The sequence below is a fragment of the Giraffa tippelskirchi genome, chromosome 9 (assembly GCF_054371585.1).
Source record: "Giraffa tippelskirchi isolate mGirTip1 chromosome 9, T2T-mGirTip1v1.2.pri, whole genome shotgun sequence".
In the NCBI taxonomy this organism is placed as follows: domain Eukaryota; kingdom Metazoa; phylum Chordata; class Mammalia; order Artiodactyla; family Giraffidae; genus Giraffa; species Giraffa tippelskirchi.
In genome coordinates, this window is record NC_137283.1 from 12,730,068 (window position 1) to 12,744,690 (window position 14,623).

At 43.6% G+C, this 14,623-nt stretch overlaps 2 protein-coding genes and 2 non-coding genes across 10 annotated transcripts in view; 1 reads left to right on the top strand and 3 right to left on the bottom strand.

Moving 5' to 3' along the window:
• LOC145520641 (uncharacterized) overlaps positions 1-14,623 on the bottom strand; it is a 279,274-nt gene that overhangs the window by 176,555 nt on the left and 88,096 nt on the right. The window lies entirely within an intron of this gene.
• On the bottom strand, positions 527-598 carry TRNAE-UUC (transfer RNA glutamic acid (anticodon UUC)). Its single transcript has one exon. It is a non-coding gene; the product is annotated as a tRNA-Glu (tRNA).
• Positions 8,607-8,678, bottom strand: TRNAC-ACA (transfer RNA cysteine (anticodon ACA)). Its single transcript has one exon. It is a non-coding gene; the product is annotated as a tRNA-Cys (tRNA).
• The window catches only part of ENTPD3 (ectonucleoside triphosphate diphosphohydrolase 3), a 34,442-nt gene continuing 33,254 nt past the window's right edge, over positions 13,436-14,623 (top strand). Inside the window, exons 1-2 of one of the 2 annotated variants that reach the window (XM_081527619.1) lie at positions 13,436-13,516; positions 14,309-14,360. In XM_081527619.1, the coding sequence (XP_081383745.1) occupies positions 14,321-14,360 (40 nt within the window). In that variant the 5' untranslated portion in view covers positions 13,436-13,516; positions 14,309-14,320. The remainder of the gene's footprint in view (positions 13,517-14,308; positions 14,361-14,623) is intronic. The other variant, XM_081527618.1, reaches the window with a different exon arrangement.

The window sequence follows — 14,623 nt, forward strand, 5'->3', positions numbered from 1 at the left end:
AGGTCAGGGACACAGGGCTGCAGACCTAGCATACAAGAATGACTCAATTATTTGCATTCTTCAAATTTGTAAAATCTCAGGGGAAGAAAATCTTTTGCATAACATTTTTGCAAATTTCCCCATTCCCTCACTACCCAAGGAGGCTAGAAAGATGTTAAAAAACAGTGAACCAAAATGAAAAAAAAAATTATTTTCTCCAAAAGGGCAATAATGAGTTTTACTGTCTCTCCCTAATGTTACAGCAAAGAGAGTACATTTAAGGGCTTAGAGCACCCCCTGGGGAGTTACTCTGGGGAGTGCCAGGTGAGGAAGCGAGGCCTTGAGGAGCAAGCACAAGGGATTGCTTTATTCTTCCATTAAAATCTGTTTTCTTCCTTACAGAAATATGTTCATTTTAGAAAGAGACAAAACAATCGTTGACAAAAATGAATCCAATGGGGCAATTCATCCATTCTGCTCTTTTTTTTTTTTTTTGGTCCTTTGATTTTTCTTTTCTGGCCATGTTGCTCAGCTTGCAGGATCTTAGTTCCCCAACCAGGGATTGAATCTGGGCCACAAGGATGAAAGCGTCGAGTCCTAACCACTGGACCATCAGGGAATCCCCAGTTTCTCTTATTCTTTTATTTTTCCTTTCCTTTATTCAGTTCAGCTCATTCGCTCAGTCGTGTCCGACTCTTTGCAACCCCATAGACTGCAGCATGCCAGGCCTCCCTGTCCATCACCAACTCCCTGAGTGTACTCAAACTCATGTCCATTGAGTCAGTGATGCCATCCAACCATCTCATCCTGTCGTCCTCTTCTCCTCCTGCCATCAATATTTCCCAGAATCAGGGTCTTTTCCAATGAGTCAGCTCTTCGCATCAGGTGGCCAAAGTACTGGAGTTTCACCTTCAGCATCAGGCTTTCCAATGAATATTCAGGACTGATTTCCTTTAGGATGGACTGGTTGGATCTCCTTGCTGCCCAAAGGACTCTCAAGAGTCTTCTCCAACACCACAGTTCAAAAGCATCAATTCTTCAGTGCTCAGCTTTCTTTATAGTCCAACTCTCACATCCACACATGACCACTGGAAAAACCATAGCCTTGACTAGATGGATCTTTGTTGGTAAAGTAATGTCTCTGCTTTTTAATATGCTGTCTAGGTTGGTCATAACTTTTCTTCCAAGGAGCAAGTGTCTTTTAATTTCATGGCTGCAGTCACCATCTGCAGTGATTTTGGAGCCCAAAAAAATAGTCTCTCACTGTTACCATTGTTTCCCCATCTATTTGCCATAAAGTAATGGGACTGGATGCCATGATCTAAGTTTTTTGGATGTTGAGTTTTAAGCCAACTTTTTCACGCTCCTCTTTCACTTTCCTCAAGAGGCTCTTTAGTTCTTCTTTGCTTTCTGCCATAAGGGTGGTGTCATCTGTGTATCTGAGGTTATTGATATTTCTCCCAACAATCTTGATTCCAGCTTGTGTTTCATCCAGCCCGGCATTTCGCATGGTGTACTCAAATTTTCATAAACCTCCACATGGATCCCAGACTCACCCTGGGAAAACTGGAGTAATAATTTCTCGAGAATATGTGGATATGGGGCTAATGGGGAAAATTCTTACGTGACAAGTTCTGCTTTTGTATTTTTAAAGTGTGTGTGCTAGAGTATATGTGTGTATACATTTCATGGTTATTATTATTTGGGGACTATTTCATGAAATCAAGTGAGACCAGATCTCTCCATAGAAATGTTCATTTCAGTCACCTCTCAGTTGCCTTGAAAAATTCATTTACCAAATGATAAACTATCCAAATGTATATTATAAGAAGAGGAAGAGACACCAAACCCCTCTCTCTCTTTCTCTCATACATGCAGAGAAGGCCATGAGAGGACACAGAGAGAAGGTGATCATCTGTAAGCCAGGAAGAGAGTTCTCACCAGAAACCAGCCCTGACAGCACCTTGATCTTGGACTTCTTGCCTCCAAAACTGTGAGAAAATAAATTCCTGTTGTTTAAACCACCCAATTTGGGGCTTTCCTGGTGGTCCAGTGGTTAAGACTCCATGCTTTCACTGCACGAGTCACGAGTTCAATCCCTGGTTGAGAAACGAAATTCACACATGCCATGTGGCCAAAAAAAAAAAGAATGTGCTTAGGTTCGATCCATGGTTCAGGAGGATCCCCTGTAGAAGGAAATGGCCACTCACTCCAGTATTCTTGCCTGGAGAATCTCATGGACTGAGGAGCCTGGCAGACTACAGGCCATGGAGTCACAAAGAGTCAGACATGACTGAGTGATTAAGCATGACAACAAACAATGTGTCATATTTTGTTATGGCAACTTGAGTAAACTAACACAATGGATAAATCGCAACAAAAGTGGCAGATGGGAGAGGGGATCAGAGTGATTGCATTTTATAGATTGTGTACTCTTTGGGAGTAAAATAAAGATACAGATTATCTTCATCAAACATATATTTTACACAGCAGAGCATACATGTTAAAGACAAAAGAATAACTTAAAGGAAGGAAAGAACATTTTTCCTCTGATCTCAACACTTCTGACCCCAAATGTGTGCAAGTTTTGTTTCAACACTAATTCTTCAATTCTCCAGGTATTGTCTGGATGTCCCAGAGTTCAATTATGATGCTAACTACCTGGAGTTAGTGCCGATTACATAGGTTAAGGGCTCAGTCCTACAAGACTGCCCCTACTTCAGATGCCAATCACGGTCTCAGGCTGGCTGTCATCCAAAGTTCTCTGATTTACTTGGCTACTAATTGGGGGTTCCCACAAACTCCTCCTTAGGTTTAATAATTTGCTATAGGGAAACACATTTATCAATTTACTATGAAAGATATAATAATGGATACAGAACAGTCAGATAAAGAAGTACATATGGTGAGAACCAGAAATGTTCCAGGGGCAGTGGAATTGGGATGAGCCACCCTCCTGGCACATGGGTATGTTTGCCAACTCACTCTTTTTTTAATTAATTAATTTTGGCTGTGCTGGGTCTTCGCTGCTGTGTGGGCTTTTCTCTAGTTGCAGTGTGTGGATCCTGGAGCAGGGATCAAACCTGTGTCTCCTGCAGTGGCAGGTGGATTCTTTACCAATGAGCCACCAGAGAAGTCCCTATGATTGATGATTAACTCAATCTGCAGTTCCCTCTCCTCCCAGGAGAATGGCAGGGGGTGAAAATTCCAAGCTTCTAGTCAAGTTTGACCTTTCTGGTGACCAGCCATCCATGAGTCTAGCAAGACTTGCCTCATTAGAACAAAAGATGTTTCTATCACCTAGGAACTTCCAAGGGATTTAGGAACTCTGTGTCAGGAACCAAGAGCAGGGACCAAATATGTATTCCTTACTACGTCACAGTAACCAACGAAAGAATAAAAATAGAATGTATATATTCAAAACTGGTGAATGGAAAACAAGAGAATCAAGAAAACTCAATTTGGAAAGGCAGGAAAGAGGGAAACAAGAAGCAAAGACAAAGAGATAAAGGACAGAAAGTGAAGATCACTAAACAAGATGATAGAAAATAAATAAACGTGTATCAGCAGTTACAAATTTACCTTAAACATGGAGTGGTTTTAAGAGGTACATAAAACCTGCATCCCAGCAGAATCCAGATAAGATGGTTTAGGGACAATCCATGTAGGGAGGTGGGATTCAGGAAATAAATAGGCAAGAAAAACAGAGAGAAGCTGTTGCCACCCTCAGGCTAGAAATGACAGGAGGAAGACGTTTTGTCAGACCTCAGAGTATGCTTGAACCCCAAGGAGAGATCTCCATCAGCCATGGACGAACACGGCTTCCACCAGATAATGTAGCTTAGATAGAGGAGGGTGGAACAAAAAATACTTGACCTCTCTCTTCTCCATTCTTACAACTCCTGCCTCCCACTGGCGACCTAACCACAAGGCAGCTGGCAAGGGAGCTTGGGTGATGCAGTCTGTGGGCCAGAGCAGAGAAGAGAAGGCGGGGAACGTATCTGGGTCGGGACAAAGGGCATGGCAATCTTCATACTTGATAGGAAGGACTTTAAGACAGTAAACATTATTAGGAATAAAGAGGAATTTTGCTTAATGGTAACAGGAACAAGTCACCTGGAAGATATAACAATCCTGTACCTGTATGAAACTAACAGCATCCGTTCAGTTCAGTTCAGTCGCTCAGTCATGTCCGACTCTTTGCGACCCCATGAATTGCAGCACGCCAGGCCTCCCTGTCCATCACCAATTCCCGGAGTCCACCCAAACCCATGTCCAGTGAGTCGGTGATGCCATCCAACCATCTCATCCTCTGTCATCCCCTTCTCCTCCTGCCTTCAATCTTTTCCAACATTAAGGTCTTTTTAAATGAGTCAGCTCTTTGCATCAGGTGGCCAAAATATTGGAGTTTCAGCTTCAACATCAGTCCTTCCAATGAACACTCAGGACTGATTTCCTTTAGGATGGACTGGTTGGATCTCCTTGCAGTCCAAGGGACTCTCAAGAGTCTTCTCCAACACCACAGTTCAAAAGCATCAATTCTTCGGTGCTCAGCTTTCTTTATAGTCAAACTCTCACATCCATACATGACTACTGGAAAAACCATAGCCTTGACTAGCAGCATAGGCTTCTCAATATAAAAATAAAACACCACAGGGGTTATAAGGAGACAACAACAAACATACTCTCATAGTGGGAGGTTTTAAAATATCACTCCCAGAAAGTGATAGACCCAAGAGACGACATTTTTCTAAGTCTATAAAAAATTTGAACACCACAAAAAGCTTCATATAATGGACATATATCATCTTCTACTCCCAATAACTTACAACATACAGTGTTACTGAAAATCTTACAAATGTCCTTCAGCTGGTGAATGGATAAACAGACTGTGGTATATCCATACAATGAAATACAATCCGGCAATAAAAATGAACGAATTATTGACGCATGCAACAACGTGGATGAACTTCAAATGCACTATGCTAAATAAAAGTCATTGGACTTAAAAAGTCACATAGTTTATGATTTTATTTACATGACATTCTAGAGAAAGTAAAATGAAAGGAGCAGAAAACAGATTAGAGATTGTCAGGTGCTTTGGTGGCGAAGGGAGAGGTTGACTACAAAAGAGCAGTAGAAGTTGCTGGAATGGTTCTGGTTCTATTGTGGTAGGCAGTCACTTGACTGTTCATTTGCTAAAACTTAAAAACTGTACTCCAAAACCAGGAATGTTATGCATATAAACACATTTTCAAACTGAATCCTAAAAACATTAGTCTATTTATGCTAGGTTGCTTCAGTCATGTCTGACTCTTTGCAACCCTATGGACTGTAGTTTGCCAGACTCCTCTGTCCATGGAACTCTCTAAGCAAGAATACTGGAATGGATTGCCATGCTCTGCTCCAGGGGATCTACCTGACCCAGGGATCAAACTTGTGTCTCTTACGTCTCCTGCATTGGCAGGCAGGTTCTTTACCACTAGTGCCATTGGGAGTCCAATAAATTAGCTACACATTTGACAAAGTACATGACCACAAAGGCAATATTAAAGCAGGCAATATTAAAACTATCACACACACTAAATTCACTAACTATAGTACAATATAACTCTAAACCAATTATAAAAATTTTGCTCCCAGGGAATTTGGGGGAGAATGGATACATGTATATGTATGGCTGAGTCCCTTTGCTGTTCACCTGAAACTATCACAGCATTGTTAAGCTGCTATAACCCAATACAAAATTAAAAGTTTAAAAAAAGAAAAATTTTGCTCCCATACCTCATACTTTTGGAAACTAAGAAAAGACATTTAAAAAAAATCAATGGGTCAAAGAATATCATAACATAAATCACAAAATATTTAGAGCTGAATAATAACAAAAATGTTCTTTATGAAAATTTGTGGAATGTAGCTGAAGTGGCATTTGAAGTCAAGAGCGTAGCCTTGGAATGTAATCTCAGGTATATATATAGAAGACAGGAATTTTACAAAATAATAAGCTAACCCTTCTGCTCAAGAAGTTAAAAAGGACAACAAAAATTTTTAAGTAAAAAGGAGGAATTCTTTTTAAAAAATTAGCTGTAATTGTAAACAAAGGCACATTGTAGAGAGGACTGTTAATAAAATAACAATAGAACTGTGGCTGATAGCCAAACAAGAAAACTATGAGAATAATGTAGGAGCCAATCAGGTGGAAAAAAAGATAATTTAAAGCTGGTCAAGTGAAGAAGGAAGTTAGGCATATTCCAACCAGGAGTGTAGAATTTCATTCCCCTAAATCAGGTGATTAAAAAATGGAAAGAGATTGCAATCAAAATTGGTGCCTAAAGGTTCAAGTGAAGCACTTGTTTATAAATCTTACCCCACCTGAAAGGTTTTGCCTGGGCTGCCCATGCCTGCCCAGTCCCTGGCATAGACAGGGCCCAAGTCTAAGGGAGGTTTAGTACGTGCCAGTCTATGACTCAGGTAGAACTGGCCTAGAACACAAGTTCCTCAGACCGCAGAGAGGTTTTATTTTTCATGGGTTTTAACTACCATGGTTAGATAGCATCACTGACTCAATGGATATAAATTTGAGCAAACCCCAGGAGATAGTGGAGAACAGAGGAGCCTGGCGTGCTACTGGGTATGGGGTCTCAAAGAGTCAGGGATGACTTATCCACAAACGACAGCAACAAAATAGATAACAACATGGATAAATCTCAGGGGAGAAAAGCTTTTGAATGAAAAAGGAAAGTGGCAAAAGAATAGTATATACAATATTAGTAAATTTTTTAAGGCAGAAAAAAAATTAATTGGCAGAAGCAGATCTTTGAATGCCAGGCTGATAGACATTTCAGTAGGCAGTGAGAATTGATTGTTGAATGAATGAGTCATCAAAAGATTTTGAGCCAGAAACCCACACTTGTGCTATAAGAATCATCCAGCAGGTTCTTAAACTGGAGTTCACAGACAAAACTCAGGGGGCTTACATCCTTGCATGGGACGGGGGGTACTTTTTTATCTTCAGGAAACGGAGTGCTTCCTTCAATTATGAATACAGTCAACAAAGCATAATGGTATTGGCGAGACCTGTGATTTTGTCACCAATAGAAATCACAGATATTTTCATGTCATATTACCGTTGTGGTAGACGTCCTTCAATATCCTTTTACACTCATCACACTTTGAAATTAAACCAGGCATTAGATCTGCTACTGGACCTCATGACTTAATGAGTTAATAAAGAAGTACATACAACACAAATCTGATTTTTAAAACATTTAAAAAATGCATTTTAACATCAAGATTTCTTTGCAATTCTATGTGTTTCTTTTTACACATTTAAAAAAAAAATGATTTTGAGAATGTCCATCAGCTTCACCAGACTGCAAAAAGGGTCCATGATTGAAAAAAAAAAGTGAAAACTAACTAAGATGGTTAAGAGGGGAAGGTGGGGCAGATCCTTGGAGGCTGTGAAAAAGTCTGAACCAGTGATAAGAGAGCTGGAATGGGGGGTGAAGGACAGGAGTGAACTCAGTCCCCCAGGTATCACTCATCTCCTGCCCAGACCTGGCACCTAGAACAGTGCTTGGAACACGAGACGACTAAGTTAAATTTTTTAAATGAATGGAAAATGGAAGTGGCGTGGAGGCAATTGTGAGGTGGAATATACTGGGCTGGTCCACTGAGTGGGCTTATGAGTCTAGAAAGAAAGAAGGGTCAAAGGGGTAGAAGGTGTTGCATGAAAGCTGGGGCATTCAGTGAGGTCTGGCACTGGAGCAGCTATAGGAGGTTGGAGACTCGCAGTGAGCTACTGCAGGGGAAGGATTTATTCATCTTCTGAGCCTCCACATCACCTGGAATCATGTACTGACCTTAAGTTTTAATTTCACCCATCTGGTTCTAAATTGCTTTTCTCCCTTATAAACGAGATTCTAGAGCCATTGTCCCAAAGCACATTTGTCAATCTTCCTGAATGTCTTCCACAAAAACATGTTGGAGTGAGGTTTTTCTAGCCCAGAACTCTTAATGCAAAGCATGACTTGTCCTATATGATACCACTCGGGCAAGTCTTGGATCCGGGACCAGAATCATAAAATTCAAGAAGAGGCAATTGGATTTCATAATGGTTAATTTTATGTGTTAGCTTGACTGGGATCTTCAAATGCTCAGCTGCTTAAACAAATACTGGCAGGATGGGGACAGTGTACTTTCTGCCTGACTGTCTTAGAGCTGGGACATTAGTCTTCTCCTATCTTCAGGCATGGACTCAAACTGAAACATTGAAATTACACCATCAGCTCTCCTGGTTCTCAGGCCTTCAGCCCCAGACTAGAAGTACAGCATTGGTTCTCCTGGGTTTCTAGCTTGTCAAAAACAGCAGATCCTGGGACTTCTCAGCCTCATAACCACATGAGCCAATTCCTCACAATAACTCCAACTCTCTCTCTCTCTCTCTCTCTCTCTCTCTCTCTCTCTCTCTCTATATATATATATATATATATATATATATATATATATATATATGTATGTCCGACTCTTTGCAATCCCATGGACTGTAGCCTACCAGGCTCCTCCATCCATGGGATTTTCCAGGCAAGAGTACTGGAGTGGGTTGCCATTTCCTTCTCCAGAGGATCTTCCCAACCCAGGGATCGAACCTGGGTCTTCCACATTGTAGGCAGACGCTTTACCATCTGAGCCACCAGGGAAGTTTATTATATATGCTCTAAATCATCCACACAAAAATGTTACATACCATAAGTTCAGAGAAAAACTGTTTGCTTCTTTTGCTTTATTTAATCCATTAGAGCAGCAAAAGGACATTAAGAAACATGAGGTGATGAAATCAGTGGGATTTAAAGTTTGGTTCAAACAGTGAAGGTGAGGACTGCTTTAGAAGAGAGCAGGAATTAAGGTCACATGGCGCATATGCTCACACACACGCACACACACACACCTGCTCCACTTCCTCCTTAACCACTCTTCACGACCTCTGGCAATTTGGCTTCCACCCTGAGGCTCCATTATTAGACCTTTACTCCTGGTCATCTCTAGTCTCTCTCCAAACTCCAACCACTCACATCCACTAATGATGTATATCTCTAGCCTTAAACTTTCAAAAATAATGGAATCATAGACAGATGCTAACTACGGCCTCCATTTCACAGGTAAAAAAAACAAAAAACCAACAACCTGAGGATCCAGGAAGTCTAGAGATGTGTTGAGGGTCATGTACCTGCTGGTAATTAGAGCTGAGACTAAGAAGTCGGGTTTCCTAAATATCAGTTTAACACTCCTTTGGATAATCCAGTTGTCCTTCTGGTCTAGGAGCAACTATGAACTATCTCCAATTAGATATGCTTTGTTCAACTCAAAGACTTCAAGCTGCAACATGCAGTCAGAAAGAACAGCAGTAGCTTGTAAAACTGCTGAGTCTTAAATGGAAAACTGGGGGAAAGTATGTGTCATATAAGATAGTCAAAGGGTTAATATCCTCCATTTGTAAGACAGCATCCTGTCCACTTGACTTATATTTGTTGAGAACTTACTAGCTGCTTGACTGTGGTAGACACTAAGAATACCATGGTGAGTAAAAATAGCATGGTTTTTACTTGCATGGGATTTACCATCTAGTAGGCAGAGACAGACTCATCAGAAATCATTGTTGGGAAAGGCAGTCACATGCAGCTTCCTGCCTCCTGCCTGGAAGGGTTGCCCTGGGCTTGGAACACTTCCTTACAAAGAGAGAAAAAGCCCTACAGCCTGTACCAGCCATACTTCTTTGCTTTGGAACATCTTCCCCTGTTCCAGGTGTGATGTGCACTTTTTTGTTCTGCTTGAGCATGTGGCTCATTGTCCCTCAGGCATGTCCCCAACTTTTTGAATTTCAAACCCATATGGGGAGGGGGTGTCCTTCACCTGCAGCAGAATAGGGGTTCACACACCATCTCCCTGTCTTACTCTGGGCTGTGGAGTGAGACCTGCTGACCACAGGGGATGGATGCTGGGTGTTGAAGCTGCTCTTGCTCTGTCTCTTTATGGGGGGGAAGTGTTATTCCATCCAGAGGCTGTGTAAGTTCTCTCTTTCTTGGCGACCCTGACACCTGCAAACCATGCAGTGGATTGACACCCTGTTACTGCTGCTCCTGGTGGGAGGCAACAGGTGTCACTTGCTCCACAACTGCCATAATGAAACCACAGCTGAAGGAAAGGAAAGCCCACTGAGGGAGCATGTAACTGAAGGATGGATGTGACTGAGCTGAGAATGAAAGTATAAACCAGAGTTAGTTAGAGAAAAATAAAAGAAGAGGCAGACACTACCCCGTCCCTTAGGCAAAGGCAAAGGAAATTATGTGCAACTGGCCTACGGCAGGAGGAAATATATTTGCAAAACTGGAGACTTCCCTGGTGGGCCAATGGCTAAGACCACATTCTCAATGCAGGGGGCCCAGGTTCAATCCCTGGGCAGGGAACTAGATTCCACATGCCACAACTAGAGGTTACACACTGCAACTAAAGATCCCATATGCCACAACTAAGACCCAGTACAGCCAAATTAACAAATTTAAAAAACTGAAAGAAAGCTGGCATGCCCTCAGGGCATAAAGTAAGAAGAAGGATGAGACTAAAAGAAGCAGAGAAAGGAAGGTTGGGACCAGACAGTGCAGGACCTCCTGGGTTACATTGAGGATTTGAGTCTGTATTGGTTGAGAAATGGATGGCACAGAAGTGTCTGTTAAGGACAGGGCTGACACAGTGAGACTTGTCTTTTGAAAAGAGGAGGGTGGTAGCAATGGGAAAATTATCAGAAAGGAAGAAAGTGAGACCACTGCCCACATCCAGGAGAGAGACAATGGTAGCTTAGACCAGTGGTTCTCAAATTGAGAAATTTTACCCCTCAGAAAACACTTGGCAATGTCTGGAGACATTTTTGGTTGTTCCACTACATGTGGAGGGATGTCACTGGCATTTAGTGGGTGAAGATCAGGGATGTTACTAAATCATGATACATAGAACTGCCCCCACAACAAAGGATTATCTGGCCTGAAATACAAATAGTGCCAAAGACTGGGAAACCCTTGTTCAGACTGTGGTGGTGTTGAAGATAGAGTACATATTGCAGAGATAATTAAGAGGTTAATATCCACAGTAATTAGTGGGTGATTATGAGGAATGAGGGAAAGATTATCTAAGACAACCCTCAGGTTGCTGGCTTGCCCAGGTGGATGAGCGGGAGTGGCATCCACTGAAATGAGAACATTTTGGAGGAGGTGATGATCTGGTGGGAGAAGATAAGGAATTCAGCTTGAAGCCTCATAAATTGAGATGCCTTTTAAGACATCCAAAGAAGTCAAACAGCCAGTTCTCTAAGTCTACAGCTCAAGGAGGGAATCCTAAGCAGGAGACATGTATTGGAGGGGCTTTTGTGAATAGAAGAGAAGTTGTGGGCCTGGATGAGATTACCTAGGAAGAGAGTACAGAGTGAGGAGAAAAGAGGGCCCAGGACTACTTGAGGAACTCCTGGGAGAAGAGCACAAACTAGCAAAGAGCTTCTAGGAGGTGGGAACAAAACCAGGGAGTGTCACATCCCAGAAGCTTCAAAAAGGCCTGTTTCCCCAACAGCTTCTCCAACATGGAGCATCATAGATCTTTTTTGGTGGTGTTGTTATAGTCGTTAGTTTGTTGTATTTTTAGATTTCATATATAAGTGATATCAAACAGTACTTTGTTTCTCTCTGACTTATTTCACTAACCACAATGCCCTCCAAGTCCAACCATGTTGTTCCAAATGGCAAAATTTTGTTCTTTTTATGGGTAATATTATACACACACACATACACATCACAGTTTCCTTAACCATTCATCTGCTGATGGACACTAAGGTAGCTTCCATATCTTGGTTATTATAAATAGTGCTGCTATGAACACTGGAGTGGATGTATCTTTTCCAACTTAGGGGAACTGCTGGATCTTTTGGTGGCTTTTAGTTTTTTTTGAAGAACCCCCATACTCTTTTCCACGGTAGCTGCACCAGTTTACATTCCTATCAACAATGTATGAGGGTTCCCCTTTCTCCACATCCTCACCAACATTTGTTTTTGTGCTCTTTTTTGACGATAGTCATTCACAGATAGTTTTAGCCTTGCTATTGCTCGGTTTAAAAAGTCTAATTTAAAGATATCAAAGTTTTAGGCCCAGGAAACTCTTCTCAGTTGCTGGGAAACCCTAGGGGATGTTAAGGTCAGTTACTCATCCCTTTGAGCCAGTGTTGACCCCAGGTCTAGGTGCAGCGTCAGCAGCTGTTTGTGGGTTTATGACCCCCTGGGTGCAGAGAGTCCTTCATTTTTCAGTCCTAAGCCTTGTGTTTAATTGACGCACAGCTTTCAATGAAAAGAAGCCTTGGAATTCAGCAAGTATTTACTGAATGCCCTACTCTAGACTCTGTACAAATCCTGTTCAACAGTCCATGTCCATCAGACTTAGGGTGAATGACTGGTGCCCTTGCATGTTTGTGTGTGTGTGTGCACCCACATACACACATCCAGCTTGGGACTCTCTGGGCTCAAAGGTCTCAAAAAAGAGGGGTACTGTTCTCTGAAGGCCCTTTTGTCTCGTGAAGTGTTTGGCCCTAACTGCACAGGACAGAAAACTAGTGGTGCACAGGACCTAGCTCCCAAGGACATCGTTGAGGTCTCAGCAATTCCTTTCAAAAATTCAGGAGCCACAAAGAGGGATGATTCAACAGAAGCCTGCTTATGCATCTTGCTGGGATCATTCCAAGAGTCCTTGGGGGTCACTCAGAGGGGCCACAAGGCTACCTGCTGGTGCATTAAAAACAGACTCCTGGCGCATGTGAATGGCTGCATTTTTGTCATTTTTCCTATGGCCTCTTCCAAGAAGTGCTTGGACTGAATTGTGTCCTATAAAATGCAGTGAGGGAGAGCATTGCTCAGTAACTAGTGAGAATGTCCCTGGGCATAGTGAAGGCAGTTCTGCTAAACTATCTGAGAGGGAAGGACTCTGTATTACTTTGCTCTCCTGGTCCAAGTGACCCAGGGACCAGTTTGCTTACGTGTCTCACCCTCACCAATACAGGTGTTTACAGGTGTCCTCGACGTCACGGAAAGATGGAGCACACCCACAGAGCGCCTAGTCTCTGCCCTGCCCTGACCCCACTTCCCCTCCACTGAGGCTTGGGGTAACAGTGGAGGAAACTAACAGATAAGTCAAAAGACTCTTGGCCTTGACATCAAAGAGGGCAGCAGGTAGAAGACATCACCCCCGCCCCACTTTCCCCAGGTAGGCCCGGGCGGGATCGCTAATGAAGAGCCAAGGCCCCGCTGCGGCTCCCAAACCACCCCGCCCCCACTCCGCATGATGGTGAACTAGAAGAGGGAAGGTGAAGAGGTGCTCGGCCAGGACCAGGGGGCGGGCCCAGGACACGGAAGCCCCGCCCCGCCCCGCCTCCGCAGGAGCCCCTGGCGCTCTGGCTGCCGGCTGGCACTGCGGCAGCGCCAGTCGCCTTCCTCTGGTCGTCTGCGCACAGGTGAGGAGCGGACCCCGTGTCTGAGCCGCTGCAGAAGGAGTGGGAAGCTTCGTGGGGCTGAAATCTGGGAGGGAAGGAAACAGAATCGAATTCCTCAGGGGGCCGGAGGGAGGGACAGAACTACGCGAGCCCCACGTCCTCGGGCCGTGGGGAGGTGATCCATGCGGCCCCCGGAGAGGTGGACGCGTCCTAAACCGAGAGCTTCTTCGGGTCCAAAGGAGCGCCGGGAGGTTGGACGCCTTGACTCTGGGGATTCAGTCCAGAGTGGGGCCTCCTAGATCCTGGGGCGCTGGATGCCGGGGGCCGACATCCTCTTGCAATGGTCGCCAGCCAACAGCGACAGATACTCGTCCTGGATGTTGAAAGGGCGACCACGGGCTCGCAAGCCGCGAACACACAAAGAAACCTCCCTTGCTGGCGTGCTTTGAAAAACAGCCCTGCCTCAGACTGTGAATGTTGACAATAGGTTGAAGATTTGTTCTGCCCCAGGAGGTGTGTACCGGTGGGAAAATCTGCAGGAGAAGCTTGACTTCTTCGAAAATTTTTTGAATTTAAATTTTCAGCAAGTCCGTTCTTCCTTTTTGCATGGGGGGAGATGAGGGTTGGCGAGAGATGATTCTAGAACATGAGCCCAGCTTTGGGTCAGCCTGGGAAGTTCTAGGTTCATCTGGCCGCCAGAAGGCTTTCCTTTGGAAGAAATGAAGTGGGTTTGTGTTTTAACGCGGTGCAAGTTTTTGGAACTTAAGTCAGGGACCAAGTTCGCGCTGTCATACTATGTTCTCTCACCTGCAGCTGGAAGGAGAGATGTTCACGGTGCTGACCCGCCAACCTTGTGAGCAAGCAGGTCAGTATCACTCAGCAGGCAGCGAGTATGATTTTGTCACATCACCCAAGAATCCCAGCTTCAGCCCACAGGCTCTTTCATCCGCGTCCCCAGCAAATGACGGTTTAACTTCTTTGGTGGGAAACAGTGGTCACCGGGCTTTCACCACCGGCATTCCATAGATAAAAGTAATTCTTTTCGTCAAAGCGACACAAAACCAGGACTAGCATGCTTGTTTCGCTTAAATGGTTTTTCCGGTTTGCATAATCCATTAATTTGGCCCT